The sequence below is a fragment of the Dermacentor albipictus genome, chromosome 2, assembly GCF_038994185.2.
Source record: "Dermacentor albipictus isolate Rhodes 1998 colony chromosome 2, USDA_Dalb.pri_finalv2, whole genome shotgun sequence".
Taxonomy (NCBI): domain Eukaryota; kingdom Metazoa; phylum Arthropoda; class Arachnida; order Ixodida; family Ixodidae; genus Dermacentor; species Dermacentor albipictus.
Window position 1 is genome coordinate 137,285,658 of NC_091822.1, and position 25,904 is coordinate 137,311,561.

General features: G+C 47.8%; 1 protein-coding gene across 17 annotated transcripts in view; it reads right to left on the reverse strand.

Moving 5' to 3' along the window:
* LOC135918464 (protein lingerer-like) overlaps positions 1–25,904 on the reverse strand; it is a 102,462-nt gene that overhangs the window by 39,820 nt on the left and 36,738 nt on the right. For all 17 annotated transcript variants that reach the window (XR_010569677.1, XR_010569676.1, XR_010569685.1 and 14 more), the window contains exons 10-14: positions 23,906–24,141; positions 20,223–20,547; positions 2,335–2,488; positions 1,664–1,909; positions 565–725 (exon numbers count right to left, since the gene is read on the reverse strand). Coding sequence is in view for 11 of the 17 variants with exons in the window: in XM_065452116.1 (XP_065308188.1) it covers positions 565–725; positions 1,664–1,909; positions 2,335–2,488; positions 20,223–20,547; positions 23,906–24,141 (1,122 nt within the window). In the remaining 6 variants the exon portion in view is untranslated. The remainder of the gene's footprint in view (positions 1–564; positions 726–1,663; positions 1,910–2,334; positions 2,489–20,222; positions 20,548–23,905; positions 24,142–25,904) is intronic.

Below are 25,904 nucleotides of genomic sequence, written 5' to 3' on the forward strand. Positions count from 1 at the left end.
CTGCACTTCGCAACGCGCATTACGGCGGGCAAATGTGAAATGCACTTGTGGTCTGCCCGCCATGTGTTTCTATGTCACTGGCAGCTGAGTGTGCCCGTCTCCGTTTCTGTCAACTCAAAGTGAATGGGGCTATGTTATTGCTGCAAACTTGCAGATACTAACAGTATTATTCATCACTGATACGGATAGTTTTGATGTCTCGCACTGTCACAGTGGCAGCCACCCGTTTGTTGACTCATTGTCATGTCACAGCAAACGCGAGATGCATTTTTTTTTTTCGCAGAAAATTTCTTAGTGATACATGACGACGTGGCCATGCAACATATTCCGAGTTGTGAGGACAGAGTGTTAAAACTCTTCCGAGGCTGTGGACGGCAGACCGAGATTACGAATTTTTTCAATAAAACATGATTTGTCGGTTATGCACCTTCTTTGTCTGCCTTCTCATTTTTGCAATAACGAAATTCTTGGAGAATGAAAGAAATGCTGTCCCCGACGATTGTTATTGCGGGGTCTAACCGTATGTTGATTCTTCTGCAGTTCACAAAGCATTGTAGAACTCACCTGGCTGGCAGTTCCTTGCTGGGAAGAGTCAAGCACTGAATCCTTCACTGAGTGAGGACCCAACCCTGCGGATGCCGAGAGCTTGGAAGAGACCCCATAATTTGCCTGCTGTGGCTGACTCGGCCCAGAATAGGCATTGCTCTGGTATGGACCCTGGTAGCCTGAAACAGCACAACAGCCTTATAGAATCTGCATCAATCAGGCAAGGTCAAGCGCATCCAAGGACAAGGCCTGTCATTTCTCAATGCCATTGTTCTTTCAGCTGGTGCCATTCGTGTATACAGTTAAGCCTTGATATAAAGAAGTCAGTAAAATCGGCAATTTACTTTTTATACAAATTTCGTTACACTCAAATTTGATCTTTTGTGCAAATAAGTAGAGCGTCACCGAGGGATTTGTCTTGCACTAAAGAGGTTGCAAGAGTTTCCAATTCAGGGGGCGGGGGAGAGACAGCTGAGTGAGTGCTGGTAACATTAGATAAAGCAAAGGCAGCCACACTTTGACATCTACTTCAGCCTAATGGCTGATAGCATTGCCCGCAGTATGGAGCGAATGCATAAAGCTACGTTGATAGGCAGGCAAAGCCACAGTCGCACCGACCTGCTGGATGGCCTTGCCGCTTTGCTGTATAGCAATACCTCGTTAACTTGAACTTACATATTATGAGGGGAACAACAAAAATGGCTAAGTCGAAATTTTTCAAGCACCAAACCATGTCTCATACATTCCACAAACAGTAGAACCTCCTTCATACGTTTTGGAAAAAGCCACGAGACAAAATGTATGATCGGAAGTAAGTAAAAAAATTTGACAGACTCGACCATTGCCGGCATTTAGTTAATGCAAAGCGTCGCGCGGATCACTGTGGCACGAGACACCGACGTGTCGAGCTGTTGGTGCTCCGGCCGCCCGTAATGCGTTTTGTTTTCCTACTGCGCGGCGCAAGAAACGGGACACAGGATGTGCCTCTAGCACTTCACTTGAATGACGACTGATGCGCGATTGAGCAGATGTGCAGCGCAGAGAAGTGCACTTGCAAATCGAGAGATGGGTCTACAATTTGCCACACTGACATTCTCAACTATAATTGGTGACTAACCATTGCTCTGTTGCTGGCTGAAGGCAGCAGTTGTAGAACTGGTGGGCTGCGGCTGCTGAGCAGCATAGTAGTGCTGCTGCTGCTGCTGCGCCCCCGTGGTGGATGATGGGAAACCCTGCGAGTGGGCCAGGTAGGAGCCAACCAGGCCCTTGCCCCCACCCCCTGGGTAGGCACCACTGCTGTAGTGCTGGGCTCCACCTGCTGACGAGTACATTGGCTGCTCCACTTTGCCTGCCGACAGCCCACCTGCACACATACCCATTTATCATTAATCAGGCAGTGCAGATTAAAACGAGTTTTTCACATGACCGGTTTTGTTTTAGCAATTTCCACAGTCCGATCACCGTGTCCCCCCTTAAACCAAAGTATAACGCACCACACATGTGCACTAGGCAACCATGTGGTGCATTCTACCAAGACACGAAACATTATGCATACAAGATTTGCTGACTCGCATGACAGTTTTGCTAGCATCCGTATGAACACCGTTAATCTCTTCCTCAGCACAAAATAGACCATATGACAGTCGTACACACACAGGGGCATGCCTGTGCAACTTCCATGCAAGCTGCATGCAGCCCGTCATGCTATGTCTAAGAATTGAATAAAACAAAGCAAAGGATCTCGCATTTGTGTGCATGAAGGGGTAAAGCAGGAATAGAAGGCCAGACCTTCAAGCCCTTGGCTGTTCCTCTGGGCTGCAGCTCCACCAGCATACATCTTGGACTGTGGGCCAGCCACAGATGAGGATGACACAGGCTTGCTGCGCTCAGAGTGGGATTGCGACTGCAGCAGCAGGTGCTCAGGGGCCATCACAGAGCCAGGCTGCAAAACATGCAAGGGTCATGTAAGAGACATCTAGTTTTTAGATTTCAAAAAGAGCCATACCAACACTATGAAGGCTGCAAGTGCATGCACTCTTATCGGCCCATTAAACCACACAAATAACTACCGTATTTACTCGCAAAATGATCGCACTTTTCTGTCAAAAAAAAAAGAAAAATATTGACGCAAATTCAGGGGTGCGATCATTACGCGGGTTAAATTTTCCACGAAAAAGAAGTCCCGCGGAGCAAGCCGAACACGATCTTTTTTTTCTTCTTCTCTTGAGTACATTACGTGCATTGAAACAGTTTCTTCCGTGTCAGTGATGAATAATATCGTTAATATCGGCAAGTTTGCGGCAATAACGTAGCCATGTCCACTTTGAGGGGACAGAAACAGATGGGCGCGCTTAGCTGCCAGTGACAGAAACCCATGGCCGGCGTGCTGGCGAAACTGCGGCATCTGTTTTCACTACTATCCTAACAAGGCACGTTTCCGCTAAGGGGGGGCGAATATCTTAGCTGTGTTACAAGCGTCGGTGTATGATTAGGGTACACTTTTAACGTATCAGTGTAAACGTGGCTACTATCATTGCCGCGCGCGATTTGTTGCGTGCTCACGAGTGCAGATGAAAAGAATCGAAAGGCACCTTTTTTTGTTTTTGTTGACTACAACCATTATAAAGCCTGCCCATAATAAAGGCAAGTTTGGTTGTACCTCTTTTTGCCATGGAAGTGCGGAAAGTGATGAAAGTGATGAAATGAGGCATCTACTTAAGGGGGTACACGGGTCTTGGAGACGAAAAAATCACTAAAAAGTCGATTTTTCAGTTTTGTTATTTTCGCAATCTAGACGTCATCACGCGCTTGTCGACAAAAAATTAACGCGAAATAACGCGTCTTTGGGCAAAAGAATGCCGTATTTATCACGCGAGACGCTCATTTTCATCTGCAAGACGCACCGAAAACGCCCCATCTTGCGCCGCTCACAGTTTCGAAACCGATCAACGGAGCGCCGCCATTTTGGTCTCGTTCGAAAGCGTGTGCTTCCCGCTCCCTTTCCCGCCGAAAACGGGCATTCAAGGTTGCTTCAGGAGGGAGCAACCAGGCAACAACGAGAGAGACAATCCCGCCATCCTGTTGGTCGGCCACCATCACGTGACTAAATAGCGCCTTCTGATTGGAGCGCGGGAACGCCGGGCGTCCGCGCCGGCGACGCCATTTTGCCTAGACTATCGCTCTTTATTCCATGCTATCGCTCAGCGTGAACGTGATCAGTCAAGATGCCAAACCGTGCACGGAAATTCCGTACAGTGCATAAATTTGGAAAGCGTAGAAGAAAGCGCGCGGTGCAGCGAAAAGATGCACCGGAACTTCCAGTGACGTCTGACGACCTTATCGGACCGGCGGACTTGCAGACGCCGCGGAGCAGCGGTGTAACCGAGGAGTTGGGTGCAGCACAACCGGAAGAGGCGATCGTGACGGCTGACGGCGTTGGCGCTCGGCCTGTGCTACGGAAAACGTCGGTGCCGTTCGCGATGTTGACGGCGGACCGTGAACATACAGCGCACACCCCTGCTTGCGGAGCGGCGGTCGTCACGGGCGCGTGTGCTACGGAGATGCGCACTCGGCCGGACCGCGCGAGAATCGACATGGCGTATCTCACGGCGGTGGAGCGAGATCAGATCGAGCTACAAGCACGGGAAAAAATAGCGGAACTCTCCTCAGTTTCAGCGACGGAGCGCAAGGTAAAGTGCCTAACAAGCGAACCTCGTCTGGAAAGTGCGTCGACAAAAACGTACACCATCGTCGACCTCGACATGGTGAACTGTTTACTAAAAGTTGCTAGTTGCCGAGTGTGTCGCGGAGCGTTGACTATCGAGCGGGACTCGCGGGAGTACGGCATTGCCGTGAAGCTGAAAGTTGTGTGCAGCAACTGCGGCGAAATTGACACGAAATGGAGCTCGCAACGAGTTGGTGGCACTGCCAACTGCAATCCTTTCGAGATCAATGTTCTCGCGGCGCGTGCTGTACAGAGCACGGGAAACGGGCAGACGGTGCTTAACGATATTTTTGCCGCTATCGGGGTTTCGCACAGAGGCCTTCACAACACGACCTATCAGCACTATTTGAAATCAAAACTAAATCCAGCTGCAACAAGTGCCTGCACTGAGAATATGGCTAAGTGTGCCACTTCGGTGAAGAATGTGTACCGAAGCCTGAATTTTGGAAATGCAGGTAATATTGCTGTTTCTTTTGATGGCACATGGCACACTCGGGGACATTCATCTCACATAGGAGTGGCCACAGTGATAGAGCTTTTTTCAGGCTATGTTTTGGACTATGTTGTCCTTTCAAATTTCTGCCTTGGCTGTGAGCTTGGCCCGAAACCAGGAACCCCAGATTATGCTCACTGGAAGTCACAGCATTCATGCCAAAAGAACACGTCTTCCAAGGCAGGCCAGATGGAGGTGGAGGCAGCACTAATTTTATTTCAGCGCTCGCTTTCCCTTCATGGCCTGAGGTACACAACCATGCTCTCCGATGGTGACAGCAGATCATACAGTGCCATTGATGAAGCAGAAGTCTACGGCTTCATACCTGTGGAAAAGGAAGACTGCGCAAACCATGTGCAGAAACGCATGGGAACGGCGCTGCGGAATCTTGTGCAGAAGCAGAAAGGGGAAAATGGTGAGCGCATCAGTGGTAAGGGCCGCCTGACAGGAGACCTCATAAATAAGCTGACAAGTTATTATGGTTGGGCGCTCAAATCACATTCGGGAAATGTGGATGAGATGCACACAGCAGTGTGGGCTACATATTACCACGTAACCTCAACTGATGAGAAGCCCAACCATAGCTTTTGTCCCCACGGCCCTTATTCATGGTGCAAATATAATGCAGCCATTGCAAAGAATGAGCCCCCCCCAAAAAGCAGATACAATCTGCCATATGCTGTAAGCAATGCACTGCGGCCAGTGTATGAGCGCCTCTCTGATAAGAAGCTCTTGCAGAGGTGCCAGAGAGGGAAGACGCAAAATGCCAATGAATCACTGCACTCGATCATTTGGAGCCTGGTGCCAAAAGAAAAGAATGCATCACTGTTTGCTGTTGAGGCTGCCGTGGCAGAAGCTGTTATGCGGTTCAACCTCGGAAGCCACCAGTCTAGCTCGCACATACTCAGTGAGCTGCACGTGCAACAAACTTGCGCAGGCAGTAGGCGAGCATCCGAGAAAGACAGCCGCCGTGTGGCCAACGCAGACAGAAAGCGCACATCATCGGCAGCCTTCCAGGAAGCCATCAAGAAGAGACACAAAGAAAAGCCTGCTTCGGACTATTCTCCAGGAGCATTCTGATTCATTGTAGTGGTGAATTCTATGATTTTGTCCCATAAAAAGTATTTTTCACATTGCTAAATGTTTTTTGCGTTTTTCTCAGATCATGATTTTCGCACGCGCGAAGATTTGGGATGTGCACTGTGTCTGTAAGTTCTTCGATTTGCACGATTCTTTTTTTTCCTGAATGCTAAACAGTCGGAGAGTGCAAGAAAACTATAATATAGTATGCTAGTGCAACGCAACTTTTTCAAATCTTGCAAGAAGTAACAACAAAAAATTTTCTTCCAAAGTTGCTAATTCAAATTTTGATAACTTTGGCTAATATGTAGATAGAGATACAAAACTTTATATGTGCACTCTTCAAACATTCAGAAACATACCCAGTTAATTTTAGGTCTCTCAGTACAATAAATTTCTTGAAAGTCACATCCCAAATTTATAATACTAAAGATTGCATAACTTTTTTTTCATTAAACATAGAAAAAAACTGATTACATATTTGCGCTCAGCTCACTAAACTTAATATAAGCTGCAAGTTTCAACTCTCTAGAGTTAATAACGATAAAGCTCTGCTTGTGCACCAGGTCCCCCCTTAAGCATGTTTGGTGCGTGCAGACGAGTCGTTCGCATAGCCTTCAAAAGATGGTAAGCGCGATCATTATTAGCTAGACATGGCACACGACATATCGCTGCGGCAAGTTCAGGGTGCGACCATTACACGGGAAATAATAATAATAAAAAAAAAGAATCGAATTTTGATGACAAAATTTAGGGGTACGATCATTACGCAAGTGCGATCATTATGCGAGTAAATGCGGTAAATCAGTTCAGACTAATGAAGCATTGTTTGAGAACCCCGCAGGCAGCCATTTTAAAAAAATAGTTTGATTATTAGATGAGAAAATGAAGGTCCAAGTATCAGTGTTTGAATTTCGCGCCCAAACCCCAGCGCCAGTACGTCACCGTGATGTCAGGGATTCCAAAGTATGTTTTCACATTTGGGCCGCGTTGGCTGTATAAAGGTTCCCAAAACTTGCCATGTTTAATATTCGGTTCCTTTAGAACACAATGTTGTCAATCTGTACCGCCATATATAATTAGTAGGCCCCAGAAGATGCCATCAAAATCCAAGACGTCACAGCCCCCAGGTGCGGGAACTTAAGGGGGGACGCGGGGATCAGATCGCGAAAATCTCCAAAAAGATCGATTTTTGGCAACGACGCGTTTCGGTATCTGCAATGCCTAGTCTACATTGTATCAAAATGGTTTGACTGAAAACGCGCTAAAAGTGGCCGAAAAAAATTAATTTATCAGTGCGTAGGGCGAGAAAACGGCTTAAAATCGCGTAAAATCATCGCAGTTCGCGGAGCCCTAACTCGTCTTTCCCGCCACCGAACGCCGCCATCTTGGTATCGTTCGAAAGCTCGAAGTTTCGCCATTCCGTTTCTGAATTCTTCGGTCGTCGCCATCTTGTAACAAACACACAAACACAAAAGAAGCGCGGGTCTGCTAGAGGCGGTCACACGGGCCCTGCGATGAAAGCGGGCCTCCGATTGGTTGCCGTACTGAAAGGCGTCTCGCCATTGGTTGCTGCTACAGCAGCGGGGAAGCTGGCAACCATGGCGGACCGCAGTTGTCTGCTTTGAAAACCACGCCGGCGTCTTTCTTCGTTTGACACTCGCAGAATTCGGATTTATGAAAGCTCCCAGGTCAGCGATGGATCGTCGCTCGTTCGAAAAGAACTTTTAAATGAAGCATGCCTTCGGAAAACGGAAGCGCAAGTCTCCTACGGTGAGAGCAAGACGGCGGCCAGCAGGGGAAGCGGAGAACCCGACTGAACACGGGGATAACGTGCCGCGTTATCTTGCACCGTGCGATTCCAGCAGCGAAGCCGACAATCGCACTGTGAAATCGACATTGATAACCAAGCCACCGGAAGACGTGCCAACGGAGGCTCTCGCACCTGTGCGTACGGCCGCGCGAGTCGGCAAGCGAGCCCGCGTTGTTGGAGGCGACGCGGGTCGAAGGTCTCCATCGCCGGCAGAGCCGGTGTGCGTTTCCAATGCATCGTGCGACAGGGACACGCAGCCTGCAAGTGAGCCCCAACCGTCGACGAGCTACATACTGTATGGTGACTCAAGGCTCACCAGACGAATCGTCGCACGATTCAGACGCGCCTCGAGCCGCGTTTTGTGTCAGCGGTGACTGCAGAAGCGCAGGCATGCAGCGTTCGCGACTCCCTTCGCGCAGTGTCCGCGACTGAGCGGAAGCAGCAATGCCAAGAACAAATTTCGGCCCCTTGTGACTCTGAGTTCATTATTATGCCTGTTTCCGCGATGAACTCTTTGATCGCTAAAACTCTGTGCCCAGGATGCCAACAGCGTTCTGTGGGTGTACACTGCGATACCAGGCTCGGTCTGGCAATGAAAATGGTGGTCATGCACTACTCCAGACGGCGCAAGAAAAGGATAAATAACGCCTGAAGAAGGCATCCAAAGCCCACCAAACAATGAGGCAACGGTGTAAGAAGATGCCTGACAGCATTGATTCAAAATATTACAGCCCTGGTGCTTTTTAATAAATTTGCAGTGCTTTTAAAACTTTGCAGCCAGTTTTCTCAATTGCATTTTTTTAGTCCATCACCTCGCTCGTGGAAAGCGTAGCACAACAATGGCTGGACCGATTTTGGCCCAGTTTGTTTTGCTGTGATCCACAAGCTGTGCTTTATTTAAAGACAGTCTTGAAATGTTTCTTTATCTTTCCATTATTTAATTATTTCACAATTACTACATGGCTTCATGCAGAGAAGCACAGTCATGTGCATGTTATGTTGAGCAAAAAATTATTAGCGCACTAAAAAAAAAATCGAACACTGTCTTGATGTAGATTAGACATCTGGGCAAACATGCAAAGTATTCCCAGCTCCCTATCATGTTTTGTTACTGTGCCAGGCTTTCCACAAGCAAGGAACTTATAAATTCTTATAAAACAAAAACTAATTAAGATATCCTAATGAAATTTTAGATTTGTCTCTTTATTGCAATGTGCAGCGTGTGTGCCAAATTGCAGCCCTTTCTGTCAAGAAACAAAAAAGTTAGTTCTGATCCCCTCCTCCCCCCTTAACCCTTTCGCTGTCACGGACGTACGGGTACGTCATCGCGCTTCCCCCCCTACATGTCACTGACGTACCGGTACGTTCTCTATCGCGCGTTCAAAATTTCGCGCCTGAGCGCAAAGCTGGCGCTCCTGGATTGGCCACGCTATGTGCTGACTCCTTCTACAAGTTCGTATATTCGCCCCGACCTGTCCAAGTCCATGTATTGAAGAGTACGGTGCGAGTGCCACTCCCCACTTTCTCTTTGCTGAGTGGCGCGGTGGCTCCGTGTTCGCTTTATCATGCGTCGCGCGCGTGTGGTTATGGGTTCAAGGGTTGTTCTGCCATCTCCGCTGGTTTGAAGGTTTTTATTTTTCTTCTGTTGGTGTGTATGCTACGGCGCGTCAAGTTCAGGCGCACGTGCCGTTGCCTCTCCGAAAAGAGTGACTCGATTGCTGCTTTCACTCTCTCGCCGCACCCTCGCTTCCGACTTGTAGCAGTAAACATAAAGCCCTTCGAACTTTGTTTAGCCTTTTTCCATCTCCCTCTGTCTTCTTGACCACGGAACGTCCCATTGCTCTCCGTTGTGCGGGCGACTGAAAGCGCCTCCGCCCTGCGCGCGCTTACTTTCGGATGGCTCAGCGCGCGGGGCCTTCGTCTGCTCATTGGAGCGGTGGCTCAATTCCGATTCAGAATACGAGCCGAGCTCGGATTCGAACTCGGACAGAGTCGCATGCGAGGAAGATGGTTCTGCATCGTCAGATTCGGATGTTGAACGGATTTTAGTCAGGCTGATAATGATGATGATGTTTACTAACAACAGCTGCAGAACACTGAAATGTGCATATTGCATTGGCTATGTTATTTGTATACCAATTATAATCAAAAATAAATTGCTATGTTCATTCCCTGTTATGCTCGCTCCCTAAAACCAACCCGACACTGGGGGTGCGTCACGGCCAGAAAGGTCCGACAGCGAAAGGGTTAAGTAGGCATCGCCACCCGCATTTTGTTCTTGTGCTTTTTCTGGCTTGCCAAATGTCTTATCGTTGCAAGAGTGGTGTTTTTGGTGTTGTGGAACGGTTTTTTATTGATGCAGAAGAAATAATTTTTCCCATTAGTGTCCCTTTAAGCAGCCAGCTGCAGGATATCCTGTGACGACTGCGATGAGAATTAGCATTTGGAAGTTTACTGCGTCTCGTACGTTTCAGCTTGTAACGATTCACGAAAAGAAACTTTGTTGGACATGCAGCCTATCCAGCGTCGCCGTCGCGAGACTGAGACAAAATGGCGGCTGTTTTCGTCGTTTGAGCGCTCGTGGTTCTTGGAGCCAATAATGACTTGCCATCTTGGTCACATGCTCCAAATGGCCAATAATAGCGTGCGCCACGAGCTTTCTTTTCTGATGTTATTTTTGTAACCACAGCGCTGCGGCTGAGAATGCTGCCGACCGCCGAATAAAGAAAGCCAGAAACGTGAGCTTTTGAATGATACCAAAATGACGCTGGCAGACACGTAGCTATCGAGTTATGCACGACGTAAATTGGCCGCGATTTGTCCCCAATTTAAGGGGGGATGAGGGTCTTGAAAACTTTTTTTTTTATTTCGTAACATATCTTCCTGAAAATTGGCATGCAGATATATCTTTGAATGCTGATCCCAAATATATATTCAGATTTTATATATCTCATCTATAAATGAAGATATTGCAAAATAATTCATCCCACATAGGTCTTTTCTTACGGGCCATTATGATAATTTCTTAATTAAAAAAACTAGTTTCAAAGAATGGCTGTCATTTCCAAGGGCCCACTGCACATCCTAAAGCTAAAGAAATTTTTAAAAAGTGATCATATAGGTCATGAATGAATAACAAAGTAGGAAGAAAAAAACAATGCGGGAGTAATTAGCTTACATCTGACCTAATTGCTAGTCTAATGGGTTTAATGAAAAATGGAAAGCTTTAGGATGTAGTTGAGGTTTTACTGAAAAAAATGATACCTAATTCAATAAAATCAGTTGATGCAAACATTATGAAAAGTTCTGTAAGGCAAAGGCATTTGATCGAAAAAGCAAAGCTGAGAAAATTGCATTCAAAGTTTTGCTTACTCTGCCACTTTTGTTTACCTATCACATGGAAAAATTTAATGCTTTAGCATGCAGCCCAGTCATTACTGAACACAATAACACCAAACTCAAAGAAATCTGTTCATGTAAAGATTGTGAAAACCTCTGTATTGCATTGGTACTTGGCAAAAAAAAAAAAAAAAAAAAAAAAACAGCTCAGAAAGTCGTCTTTACTTGCTGCGCCGACGTTCATTAGCTCGAACTTGCGGGAAGTCGCGGACTTCTTCGCCAATGAAGTTTTAATGCTGTCTGCGTACTTTTCACGCCCCGCGCACTCCGCGCAAAACACCGCGTCGAAGCGTTGAGCACGCGAGCTCGGTTCAGCCGCGTTCGTCGGCACCGAAGCGGCGTTCGGAAACGCCGAAGTCGACGTTAGGCTTAGGTCAGCCGGCTCGGCCGCTTCCGACGACACGGAATCCGAAGCGACTTGCAGCGTTTCAAAAGTTAGCATTTTCGACGGGCTTAGTCCAGGCGCATCCACTGGCACTGCAGAGACTTGCGGTAACACCGAAGTTGACACCGATCGGGACTGTCCAGCCGCGTCCACCGGCGAAGCTGTTGTTGGCGAGCTCACTCCAGCCGCATCCACCAAGGCCACAGCCATATCTCTATGCCACAGCAGCTTGCGGCATCACCGAAGCTGTAGTTCTCGACGATGCAGTGCTCTTATTCCATGCGCGCCTCTTTTTGCTGACTGCTTTTCGCGTGCTTGCTTTCAAGCGCGCGTCTCGCGCCATCGTGACACGCGGAACAAAGACAGCAGGCACGCAAAAGCAAGAAATTCGTGGTTAAAAGATATCTACAAGAACGATAAAGAAAAAGGCAGAACGAAAAATACAAGAGGAATGCGAAAAATGACGTGCGCGCCGGCGAAAGCAGACGACGCGAAGGAGTCGAACAACGCGGCCGCGGGGCCGCGGCAGGCGAAGCATGCGTCACGGCCAATCAGAGGGCTGCGCCTCGGGGAGGCGCCCGCTTCACCCAATCAGCGGCTGTCTCGCGACGATTTCGCTCTTGAGAACGGGTGCTTGGGGTGCCGATCGCTCCGTTGCACGAGGGTCTACAGCGTGCCTAGGGGCGCCAGAATGGAGAGCGGGAAACCAGCTTTCAAACGAGACCAAGATGGCGCCGATCGGTTCGCGTCGCGCGGAGCTACGGCAGCTTGAAAATGAGGCAAATCTTCGCGCTTGGCGTTCAATTTCGGCTCACCGACGTTTCTAAATTGCCGTTTTTTTTATACTTCGAGTAGGAATTGAGCCACAATATTTTGTAGAGGCGTAGTTGGGGCATTAAAGACTTCAAAAACGCAATTTTTGAAAATTGCCATTTTTGACCATTTTTCGCGATTTCAAGACCCGCGTCCCCCCTTAAGGGGGGACGCAGGGATCAACTCCGGAAAAACGACCCAAAAATCACTTTTTAGAAAGTTGCAGATTTCGAATCTTTGACCCCTTTTCTATAAGTTTTCCAAGTATTTCCGCTGAAAACGACTGCTAAGTACCATAAATAAATATATACATAAGGCAATACAGCGAAAATTTCGTGAAAATCGGTGGAAAAGTCGCGGTTTTCGAGCGTCCCTAGCTCCGGAACGGCAGTACGCGGCGCGGCCATGCTGGTACCGTTGAAAAGCGCGCCTCTTCGCCTTTTGACTCCTCTCTTTCATTTCCTGATAGAGAGAAGGGCAAGCATAAAAAAGCAAAAAGTCTGAAGGTCGCGGAGCTGCTTGTCGCGGCCGCCGATTGGCTTGCTCCGTCACGTGCGTTCTATGAGCCGCCCCATTGGCCGGGTCTGGAACCGAGCTGCTGCGGCGTCTGCATCTCCCGTTTGATTGCGCGCTGGCTGCTGCTCCTTTGTTTACGTGTTGGATATTCGAGGTGCGCCGCCGCTTCATCGCTTTAATCGGATTTGAGTTTTCTATTTCATTTTGTGGTTTCAAGCATGACTTGGCGGGCGTGGACGACGAAATACGCGACCAAGCGCCGCTTCGGCAGCCGCAAGCGCAAGCCGCCGAACATCCGATGGATTAGTCCTAGCAGAGTTGCGTCCGCGCGCAAGCTTAGACTGCCCACGCATTGCCGGGCAATTCGCAGGCTGTTGCAGCCTTGAGTTCCAGTGGTGATGATACCGAACTAATAACCGACTTTTCCGATGCTTCCGGGCCTGCAACGCCCTGTAAATGCTCCGCGACGTACCCCGATTGTGCCACCGCCGTCACCGAGATGAACGACGAAAGTGCGGTCCAAGCGCGTGCGTCTGCGGCCGTGAAGACGAACCGTGCATCGCATCAGCAACGGTCGCACCATGCAGTCGCATCTTGAGTCACAATTCATCTTGTCAGAAGTGTTGAATATGACCGCCGCCACTGTACGCGCGTCACTTCGTTCTGTGCCGGCAACCGAACGGAAGATAGGGTTTGCGGCTGGAGGATCATGCTCGGTGGCGACGGACTCAAGCGAGTCGAGCAGCTGAGAAAAATGCCTTGTGCAAGAAGAGGGCACAAAAAGCACATGAAAGCAAGCATAAAAGATCCAAGAAGCCAAGAGAGCAGCCTGACTCCTGTACCTACAAGGCCGGTGGTTTCTAGTCGAATAAACATGGCCCAAAACTTCAAACACCTTTTTCTCAAAACTTTTTTCTACGACCAAGGTCAACTTGCAAAGCCAATATCTCAGCCACCGTTATGAATATTTTTACACCGTTTGTTTTGTTACACTCATTGTGCACCACTGCACACAGTGACATGTTTTGTTTTCAAAATAGTTGCTTCAATAATTTGTTATATTTTGTTTTCACAGTCTCAATTTTCATGCAACTGAAGTAGCTGCAAAAGAATGAAAATATAAAAAAAATCCGTTAGGCTAAAAAAATTACAGGAATGTCACTGTGTGGAGGATACATATAGGAGTGCTATCAAAGTTTGTTTGAACTCCTAGCACCAATATACAGGTGTGCAGGCATTTTGCAAAAATGAAAGCAGAACAATTTTGTAAACAAAAAAGTACTTCAGATATTGCAGCCATATTTTCACCATATTTTCACAGTTTTGTTTATGTGATATTATTAACATCTGTGCAAAATTTAATCAAAATCGAATGGTAAATAAAAAAGTTAGCTTTGATCCCCATATCCCCCCTTAAAGGGCAACGCTTGCGGATTCGCATCTTCAGATCACTATAACAGAACTGTGTGGTATTTTGTAACCAAATTCCAGAGATAGGCGAGGAAATGTGTCAGGAATGAAAATAAAAATTGAAGGCACTGTTGAAGCGTGGGTAAGTTAGTGTGACATTTTTTTTTAACAGCGCAAGGTATGTGCACTCGTCTCATCCTTAAGGGGGGACGCGGGGATCAGATCGCGAAAATTGCAAAAAAGATCGATTTTTGGCAACGACGCGTTTCGGTATCTGCAATGCCTAATCTACATTGTATCAAAATGGTTTGACTGAAAACGCGCTAAAAGTGCCCGAAAAAAATTAATTTATCAGTGCGTAGGACGAGAAAACGGCTTTAAATCGCGTAAAATCACCGCAGTTCGCGGAGCCCTAACTCGTCTTTCCCGCCACCGAACGCCGCCATCTTGGTATCGTTCGAAAGCTCAAGTTTCGCCATTCCGTTTCTGAATTCTTCGGTCGTCGCCATCTTTTAACAAACACACAAACACAAAAGAAGCGCGGGTCTGCTAGAGGCGGTCACACGGGCCCTGCGATGAAAGCGGGCCTCCGATTGGTTGCCGTACTGAAAGGCGTCTCGCCATTGGTTGCTGCTGCAGCAGCGGGGAAGCTGGCAACCATGGCGGTCCGCAGTTGTCTGCTTTGAAAACCACGCCGGCGACTTTCTTCGTTTGACACATTTATGAAAGCTCCCAGGTCAGCGATGGGTCGTCGCTCGTTCGAAAAGAACTTTTATATGAAGCATGCCTTCGGAAAACGGAAGTGCAAGCCTCCTACGGCGAGGAAAAGACGGCGGCCAGCGGGAGAAGCGGAGAACCCGACTGAACACGCGGATAACGTGCCGCGTTATCTTGCACCGTGCAATTCCAGCAGCGAAGCCGACAATCGCACTGTGACATCGACACTGATAACACCGGAAGATGTGCCAGCGGAGGCTCTCGCACCTGTGCGTACGGCCGCGCGAGTCGGCAAGCGAGCTCGCGTTGTTGGAGGCGACGCGGGTCGAAGGTCTCCATCGCCGGCAGAGACGGTGTGCGCTTCCGATGCATCGTGCGATAGGGACACGCAGCCTGCGAGTGGGCCCCAACCGTCGACGAGCTACATACTGTATGGTGACTCGAGGCTCACCAGACGAATCGTCGCACGATTCTGACGCGCCTCGAGCCGCGTTTTGTGTCAGCGGTGACTGCAGAAGCGCAGGCATGCAGTGTTCGCGACTCCCTTCGCGCAGTGTCCGCGACTGAGCGGAAGCAGCAATGCCAAGAACAAATTTCGGCCCCTTGTGACTGTGAGTTCATTACTATGCCTGTTTCCGTGATGAACCCTCTGATCGCTAAAGCTCTCTGCCCAAGATGCCAACAGCGTTCTGTGGGTGTACACTGCGATACCAGGCTCGGTCTGGCAATGAAAATGGTGGTCATGCACTACTCCAGACGGCGCAAGAAAAGGATAAAGAACGCCTGAAGAAGGCATCCAAAGCCCACCAAACAATGAGGCAAAGGTGTAAGAAGATGCCTGACAGCAATGATTCAAAATATTACAGCCCTGGTGCTTTTTAATAAATTTGCAGTGCTTTTAAAACTTTGCAGCCTGTTTTCTCAATTGCATCTTTTTTGTCAATCACCTCGCTCGTGGAAAGCGTAGCACAACAATGGCTGGACCGATTTTGGCCCAGTTTGTTTTGCTGTGATCCACAAGCTGTGCTGTACTTAAAGACAGTCTTGAAATGTTTCTTTATCTTTCCATTATTTAATTATTTCACAATTACTACATGCCTCCATGCAGCGAAGCACAGTCACGTGCATGTTATGTTGAGCAAAAAATTATTAGCGCACTAAAAAAAAAATCGAACACTGTCTTGATGTAGATTAGACATCTGGGCAAACATGCAAAGTATTCCCAGCTCCTTATGTTTCGTTACTGTGCCAGGCTTTCCACGAGCAAGGAACCTATAAATTCTTATAAAACAAAAACTAATTAACATATCCTAATGAACTTTTAGATCTGTCTCTTTATTGCAATGTGCAGTGTGTGTGCCAAATTTCAGCCCTTTCTGTCAAGAAATAAAGGTAATTCTGATCCCCTCCTCCCCCCTTAAGGGGGGACACCCCTCTTTGAAAAAAATTTTTTATTTGTGGATTGATTTCAATGAAACTTCTATGTTTTATTAAGTTTTATGCACTGATTCTAAATCTGCATTTATTTTTTCCATACAATAAACAGTTTTCAAAATATTTACAATATTATGTTTTTCATTTGGAGTTTGATAATTTCCCAAACAATTGATGCAATGATAAAATTTAGCATACCAAATTAATGTTTAACATCTAAGGAATGTAGTAAAACAAGAATGAGTCTCCTAGGCCAATTAGGTCTAAATCTAGGGGTTGCTAAACCCATTGCAGTAAAAGTTCCCTCACCTGCTTTATACACAGTATCTTTTTAAAAAATGTTACTGACCAATATGCGCAGTGAAATTAGCCTTACTACATAGAGTAAGAGTTTCTGTTTTCAGGGAAAAAAAAATTACTGTGCTAGCACAAATACAAACAGAAATATGTTCACTCCAAAACTGCTTGTGTGTCAAAATTGTAGTTTTGAGAAAACGAAGAAAAACGGTTTCAAGCACCTTTATGAGAACGAAAGCACCTCAAATTACGAAAATGCACCTGGGGAATAATCTGGGTGCATCCCAGATTGGTGCTTCTTTTTTGCCATCGTCTGGAGGCCCAGTGATAATGCCCGTTTTTTCCTGGAAGCAGTGGTGCGACGCAAGTCTTTTTCTTTGGCTCTTTTTGAGCCGGAGTCTGTCACATTCATATTCATTTCTTGAAGAATGGCTGTTGCTGCATATTCATTTCCAGTATTGAAGCGTAGCACTGCTTCTGCAACAGCTGCCTCCACAGCAAAAAGGGAGAAATGCTGCTCTTTGGAAATCATACTCCAGATGACTGAGTGGAATGAATCATTGGAGTTTTGGGTTCTCCCTCGCTTGCACCTATCCAGCAGCTTTACATCTGCCAAGCGCTCATACACAGGCAAAAGGGCCTTTGCCACGTCCGCTGGCAAGTTATACTTGTGCCTTGGTTGTGGCTCACCTTTTGCTGTTGCCGCATTATGACGGCACCAAGAATCCTTGCCACTTGGGCACAGGCTGTGGTTAGAGCAGCTGTCGGTTGATGTGACATGGTGGTACGTTGCCATTACCGCTCTCTTCATGGCGTCAACATCACCACAGCGAGACTTGAGCGCTCGACCATAATAGGCACTCAGCCTGTTGATGAGGTCTGCTGTGAGCCTCCCCTTGCCACCAAGTCCCCGCATGCCTTCACTTTTGTGCTTCTGGAGCAGGTTTCGAAGCGCTGCACCCATAAGTTTTTGTACATGATTGATGCAGTCTTCTTTCTGAACATCTACAAAGCCGTACACCTTTGCATCCTTGATAGTAGCATTAAAAGTGCGGCTGTCACCGTCGCACAGCATGGTTGAGTACTTTACTTTGTTGCGTTCTAAAGAACGCTGGAACAAGATTAATCCAGCCTCAACTTCCATTTGGCCAGATTTACAATCAGTGTTCTTCTGGCACTGATGAGATTTCCTCCACCCAGCATACTCATCAGAGTCAGGTCTGGGCCCAATTTCACAGCCCAAACAAAAGTTTGAAAGCACGACGTAGTCCAGGATGTAGCCGGTAAATAGCTCCGCCACTGCGCCTACTCCTATATGCGAAGAATGGCCCCGCGTCATCCAGGTGCCATCAAAGCACACAGCAATGTTGCCTTTGTGTCCAAAACACAAGTTTTCGTAAAGTGTAACCGCTTTTTCTGCACACTGCACCATAACAGCCTCAGCTGCGCGCGTCGCACCGGGGTTCAGAGTTTTTTTCAAATGCCGCTGAAACGTCTTGTTGTGGAGACCTCGGCCAGACAGGCCCATCGCTGCGAGCATCGCACGCCCGGCAAGGATATTAATTTCAAACGGGTTGCATTTCTTTTAATTCTGTACCCGTCGCGAACTCCACTCAGTCGCTATCTCACCGCACCTCTCGCAGATGAGCATCAGTTTCACTGCGAGGCCGTACTCGCGATCTCCTGTCACCATCTCCGCGTGTCCTTGACAAGTCTGGCAGCGCATAAAGCCAAGGAGGGAGTTTATCGCACGCATGTCGACGGCAGTAAACGCTGTCTTACGTTCGTCTGTTACCGACGCTGCCGCGCCGCCGAGTTCCGTGAACTGCTGCATCTTTCGCGTCGTTGCTGCCGTCGACGCAAGCCGCTCGAGCGTAGCCTTTTCACGAGCGCTTGCCTCCCTTACGTCGCTGTCGGTCACAGTTTTCGAGTCAATTCTCACTCGGGCGGACACTTCAGACGCGTCGGGCGCGCTGTCCACCGATGCAACTTCCAGCGAGGCATTGTTTGGTTCTCCGCGGCAGGGCGGTTGCCCGTCCGTGCGTTGGTCGGCGAGTCTGGCGTCCGCAGGCGTGTTGGCTGCACTGTCCAGCGAAGCATCGTCCAGCGAAGCATTTTCTGCTTCTCCGCGGCAATCGGGCGGCTGACGATCCGCAGAAGTGATGGGAGCACTGTTCAGCGATGCGTCGTCCAGCGATGCCTTGTTTGCTTCTCCGCGGCTATCATGCGGCTGCTCGTCTGCACTTGCTCCTCGTCGGTCGCTTACTTCAGACGGAAAAGAAGACGATTACCCTACTTTCTTTTTCGTTTTCCTTCGTCTCCGGCCGAACATATACACGCAATGGTGCTTCTTCGGTCCCCCTGGCATAGTTCCGTGCAGTAGCGAGGACCCGCTCAAAATGGCGGCATGTGCAGCGCTCATGCCAGGGCAACCGGCCTAAGCCTATCAGATGGTGCCATTCGGGTCACGTGCTTTTACCGACCAATAAGAACGCGTGTTGAAGAAAACTTTGCGGTTGTTTTATTTTACTGCGGCTGGCACATGGTGGCTGGCCGAGAGAGGGTGGGAAGCCGGACGCGCGAGCTTTCAAACAAGACCAAGATGGCATAGGTGCGGCTTTTCGTTCTTGCGCGGCGCGCGGTCGTAACTAGCGCTGTTTGTCCTCAATTTAAAGGGCGCTTTCAGAAACTACATTATTTTAAATCGACATTACGGCGCAATTACGCATCAGATTTAAATGGAAATTTGCTCAAAGTTGCAGAATTATGCCATGAATCCAAAAATGAAAAGATTGAAAATCGGGCTTTTTGACCGATTTTCGGTCCCAAAGAGCCGTGTCCCGCCTTAACCTTCGCGCTGTTAAAGAACAAATTTGAAAATTCGAATTTTGGGCAGATTTTTGGTCCCAAAGACCCAAGTTCCCCTTTAACCGAGCGATTGCTTTCTTTAGCTTTCATTAGTTTGAATTTTGTATAATTCAAATTTTCATAGCATCCCTGCAGAATTCGAATGAACAAGCTTTTACTGTATTTTGCAGTGGAGAAAAAAGCAAAAGCAGCAACTAGCAAGAGAGACAGAGAGATATAAGAAAAACAAAGCATTGCAATTCGTTACTATTGCCACAGACACGCAGGAGGAGCTTCCACTGGCCAATTTGAATCGGCAACAGGTGTTTCATGCACATATTAACACGGCCAAGTGGTGCATTTCTTTGTCCCAGCAAAGTTTGGCAATGGCAATGGGACACGTTGCTGGCTCGCCTTAGTTCTGTTAAACCACCCGAAAAGAAAAATTGGTGAATGTGAAACTCAACATGTCAGAATAGTTGTCCTGGGAAAAAAATGAGAGAGAGAGGCTTAATTGTGTTTGTACCCCCCCCCCACCCTTCCACCCTTGTTGCATGATGTTCGCCTCTAAAAAATTTCTGGGGAGAACCCTGGGCTAGCGTTACACAAAACAGTAAGATGGCACCATGCATTACCAATCAAACATGGCTATACAAAGGCAGTCTAGTCAAGATCAGATATAAGTTGGGCTGAGGAGGTCATAACACGGGGGACAGATGACTGGTGGTCCACTGAAGCTATTGCTCACCTTGTGACTGGCCGAGGAAGTTGCAGATGCTGCAACACCTGCTGAGGTTGCAGAGGACGCGGGGACGCTGCCCAGTGCATTGCCCGCAGGGGCCACACTGTTTCCCAGGCCCTGAGGTTCCTTGGGCGCAGGGATGCCAGGAGGCCGAGGCGGCGCTGCTGCTGGCTGAGAAGGTAGTGACTGCTGCTGAGACTGTTGCTGCGGTGGCTGCGACTGTGGTTGAGGCACTGCACCAGCCGTTGCGGGAGCAACATCTTTGCTGGCAACCGAGGAGGCACCTAGCGAACCCGCAGGACTGCTGGAGACTGTTGATGATGGAACCTTACTGCAAGGGAGTAGGCATGAAATAATTAGAGATGTGCTTGATCAAAACGCATGCTTCATATGAATGCTTGACTGAGTTTCTGCTGTTTCGCGGTGGGCAGATGAGATGGCCAGAAAGGTCTTTTCCTTTGGCGATACAGTAAAGAAATTAAATTATGGGGTTTTAGGTGTCAAAACCACAATATGATGATGAGGCACACCTTAGTGGGGGACTCTGGAAATTTGGACTACATGGAGTTCTTTAAAGTGCACCTAAATCTCAGTACACGGGTGTTTTTGCACTTCCGTCTATCCCGTGATCTCGTGCTTAGCAGGCCAACACATACCCACTAAGCAACCGCAGTGCCATACCAAATTTTGAGCATTCTAAATCAATATTGTAGCTGTAATATAAATGTTTGGCACCAGTCTTGGCTAAATATAGGCTAAAGTTTCCATAAAGAAGCACTTTTTCCACAGCGCAGGAGTTGGCGCTAATGCTTAATGACCAAAAATCGGAACTACTAGATCGTGCTGACGACACGGCGGCCGGAACAAACAAGATGCTGGCTACGCCTGCTGAGCACGCATCTGCTGAAAGCTTTCAGCAAGTGCTCAGAAGGCATCACCTAATGACACTAGCCAGACTACATTCCTGGAGGCTACTAATGCAATAGCACTTGTATATGTTCAAATATTTCGTGGTGTTCCGTTATAAAAATAAGCTCATTTTCTTTTTTCAAGCTTTCTTAGAATCTCATGTTTGATGTTCTTTAAACTTGCCGAAGCGCTATCTCTGTCTTCAGGTTATGTAGAATCGTAATTTTAAAAGTGGCATGTAGCTACATGTGTGTACCACACAATGCTAGGAGCAGATTTTTTAATTTTGCTTTTGTAAATTTTAAAATCTGGCTACTAATTGGACCACATGATTTCCATATCTAAAGATCGAACTTCAAATTGCTGTAAAACTAATACATGCAATATAAAAAAAGTAGCCAATAGTTGTGCAGCTTACACTTTGTAGTATCCAGACATGTCTTCATAAAACATTCTGGCTGATACTCTTCTGACAGGTGTTCAGATAAACAATAGGTGATTAATTTTAATTATATATTGAATCATTCAGTCAATTTAAAAAAGTAATTGTAGTTTTGAAATCAGCATGAAAAACTGCCTGGGTGACAATTGTCATTAAATTTAGTCAAAAAATAAGTTTCTAAACTCCTCTTCCTCCCTTAAGATATGAACAAACTTTTCCACCAGCCACGAGACTGACACCTGCATGAGGCTGACATAACGTGCAGCATCTGCCACTGTCGGGCTTGAATCGCCCTTACTTTTGTTAGGTGACGCTTCGGCATTAACAGAGGTAACAATGGCGAAAAGTCGAACCTCATAGCAGACATATTTTTGCGGTCGCAGCAGCACTGCCGTGCAACTAACTTCTCCTTGGCATTCCAAATGCCACACACTGTAGCCAATGGTACACCCCTCTCGCGTGCCAGCCCCGACTTCTTCGTGCCACATTCGATGGCAGAACGATGTCCCAATTTTTCTTCTATTCTGAGCACCCGGTTTTTGTCCTAGCTTGATCGACGCCACAACATGGGCCCCAACACTCTCCGACTCTGGCACAGCGCTGAAATGATGCTGATGCTGATGCGGCTTTACCCTTCCATGCGCCCTCTGCGTTTGCGCTTAGGGAGGCCGTTCCAATCTATGAAGCACGTTGTTCTGCCAGGCCAATGTACCGCCGCGACTTCACAATGAAAAGTGAAAACACTGTGTTAACCAATACGTATGCAGTAAGCTGGTATAGTTTATGCGGATACAAAACACATTACGTTCAATGGTTGCTGAAGTCAGAAATTTGACTTTACTACTTTTAAAACGAAACTTTTAAAATGAAGGTTAACAAGGTTTCACTGCATCCCTGCTGAAAGCAAACTACAGTCCAGTGCTACAGTGAACCCTTCTTCTATCGGTTGTAACTACCATTCACAATCTCCGAGGTTGGAGCAATAGGCCAGCCTATAAAAAGCACAGCCCTTGGTTGCAGCATCTCCTCAGTGTGTTTTAATTAGTCTCATTCAACTGTGCACATTCAGGAGAACGAAAGTCACAAACCACATCATCACCGGAGAGGCGACAGCCAAGATTTAAACACATGCACAAAAGATTAGGGGGAGGGGAAAGTGGAATTCAGGCCTAAAATCTACTAAAACATCAAGTTCTGCAACATTGCATTTTCCGAATCTGCATATATTATAGGGCCTCTCACCAGGTCTGGCCATTTTGAACTAACAAGCGCATGGCATACAATGTACGATACTGATCATGCCTGCAAAGTATTACATTGCAACGCACCGCATGAAGAGTTGAAATTTCGAACTGAACGCCGTTTTGCCTTCTCACAGGTGCTGCGCTCCAAAGTTGGAGAATGACGTAAACGTGCTAGTGCACCTGTGCACACGTGTTTGCACTGCGACGTTGCTCATGGTGACATGTGACTTCGAGAATTATTGAAGGCAACGTCTGTTATGTAATATGTTGCCAGTCTTCATGCGGCATTCCAGCACGACTACTGCAGCCAGATGATTTGGAGAAAATGATGATGACAAAATGTATTTATTAAGGGATGGCGCGAAGTCCTATAATGGGGAATAGGAAGAGGAGGGGGGGGAGGCGTATTCAGAGCCATCCTAGAAGCTGCGCGTCCTTGGCGCAAGCCAAGAGCGAGTCCAGAATGACCCTGTCGGAATCCATCGAGCCAGCTGCCGAGAAAATAAAGGCTCAAGAAAAACTACAAGACTGGTTCAACGCCAGTTACCAAGCGAAAAACAGAGTTTCTTGCTCACACTGATGCAGCTGCGGCTGGCTCAGATGCAATGGGCGCGCGCTTTGCTATCGTAAGCCTTGATTTTATAAATGCTCTGCTGTCTTGTGTGAAGTGCAAGTTGCGGCAGTAAGCAAAGATGATTGTGACTGCGGTCTTGTCATAGAGAGTCGTCATGTGTGAAATCTAAGGCGATGCTGTGTTGGTGCAGAGTTTGCCATGCCAAATGTGCACCCACTTCCTCGTGAGCAATCTCGCTTCACGCAAAATGCAGAGCACCGGCAATCAACATGATCTTTTTCTCTTTTGATAACCGTTTCACACCGCTGCACACCAACCTGTTACAATGGGCAACATGTAAACATGTACTTCATTTCACTTCTAAATAGAGTTGTCTGTATTTCTCAATTTTCTTGAAACAAACTTTGCACTCAGACTGCTATCAAGATCTGGGTCAGCTACAGCTGTATAATTTTTTTTGCTATATGTGAAACTGGCAATGAAAACTCGCAGGATAAACCTAATATGCTAGGCCACCTACCTGACACCATGATGTCCATCCAGGTAAGGTGTGGACGAGGGAACCGATGAAGTGACTGCTGCCTGCTCATTCTGAACCAACCCTGGCGGCATTGTGGGCTGTGCTGTGGACACAGCTGCCAAGCCATCCGCAGCCCCGAAGTCAAACGTGTCTGTGCCGAACTCAAGGCCACCAAACTGAACTTCTAGTGAAGAGACGGCACTGTCGTCTGGCATTTCAACTGCTGACTCTGGTATCTGTAGAAAGCACACACAGAACAAGTAGCATTTTTAGTGCTTACAGATACTTTTTAACAAACACCGCCGCTCTTGCCCTCTGGCCAGTAGTTAGGATAAGCAACACAAACCAGCTTTCACACGTAAAGGTTTCGAATAGTTGCTGAAAGGTATTGCGAAATTTCGTGGCCACTAACGCCAGTGCACGGAATTAGGTCTGTTAAGCACAAGTTCGATTGTCATGAGCGTCAGAACTTTGTAGCCATGCGAACACCATTGCAGCATTTACTTGTGAATCGGGTGCGGAGTTCTATGGCGAGAGCTGCTGTACGAAGCCCACCTTAGGCCTTTGTGTAATCGAGGCCCGTACACAGACACACACACACAGATGCACACTGTGGGGATGTGCGACTTTCACGCGTCCCCTGATGTGTAGTTTTCCCGCATGCCTCCCGTCTCCGGCGGTTAGGCTTCACCGCGTGGCCTGTGTGATGCCCGCAGTAGTTGGTCTGGTTGAGGCGCAGTACGAGAGAGTTCGAGAGAGTCGGACTTCTAGATTTGTTGCGCGCCCATCGGCATGTTTTGTGGATAGCAACTTGGCTAGCAGGCAGTGATCTATGGAAGGTGCAATAAATGCCCTTGCGATTGTTTGCACTACTGTGTTGTCGTTCCCTAGTCCCAAGAGCACGAATGAGAATCCCCACATCTGGCGCCCAATGTGGGGCTCTTGGGGCATCAGATGATAGTTTTAACAGTTTTGCTTCATTAGAGACCTTTGTTTGAACCGAAGAGTAGGGCTAGCGTGGAATTTGATCACTAGCGTTGGCGGCGTGCTTTCTTAAGCGAAGCGACAGTGGCTGTCGTGCGTTTGAACTTGTCAACATTCTAAGCCTTTCCGCAAGTGTTTTTTTAAATGACATTCGTCGGTACGAGAGCCACGTGGTCTTCATCCTGGGAGAGCGAGGCTTAGCGCCTACAGAGCATTGGCAAGCCTGAAGCGAGTGCGTAGGGAAGCCTCGTGGGTGGTCCGAATTTCTTATGTAAATAGCTTCTTCTATCTCTCCGACTCTGATGAAGTCGCGGCTCTGGGAGCCGAGTGGCCGCAGGCCACGGGTGCTGTTACGGGCCGACTGGTATTGTGGCCTGGCACCAGGCGCTCCGACACCGTCTCGGACGGTGGGCACCGTCAACTCGGATGCTGTGTGCACAGAGAGGGGTAGGACCACCTAACAGAGCTGATGTCTCCTCGCGACTGCCTGTTTTGCGCCCATTTTGGGTGTTGCTTTTTCGATGCCGGTTGTTGTCAGGGTAGCGACGCTTTAGGCCCAAGGCTTTACGAAGCTGCCTGTCGCACGTGGAGGGACACAACCTGGTGGACCGTGGCGTTGAGGTGTTGCAATTTGCTTCCCTCATTCTAGTTAGCCTCGCATGAATTGAAATTACTCGTTCGCCTCAAGGAAGGGAGCTTCGCTCATGTGAACTTGGCATCTGAGTAGCTGCCCGATCTTTTGCTTGCCGAGTTGAACATCGTACCACATGGGCGATATGCATGCAGAATTCCTCTCCCTTGCATTACTTTAGTGTTTGCTGAGTGTACGCAGCGTGAGTGGAGTCACCCCTGGTTTACCGTCACCTGCACATTGTCTGCGCTGCTGCCCCGGACTACGATATAGTTTATGATATAGTTTATGATATGGCTATTCATCCACCCTGAAAGTGCGCTTGATGTAAAGGTAACAAAATATGACACTCCAAAAAAAATTTGCTTCGAAAAAAAAAAAGCA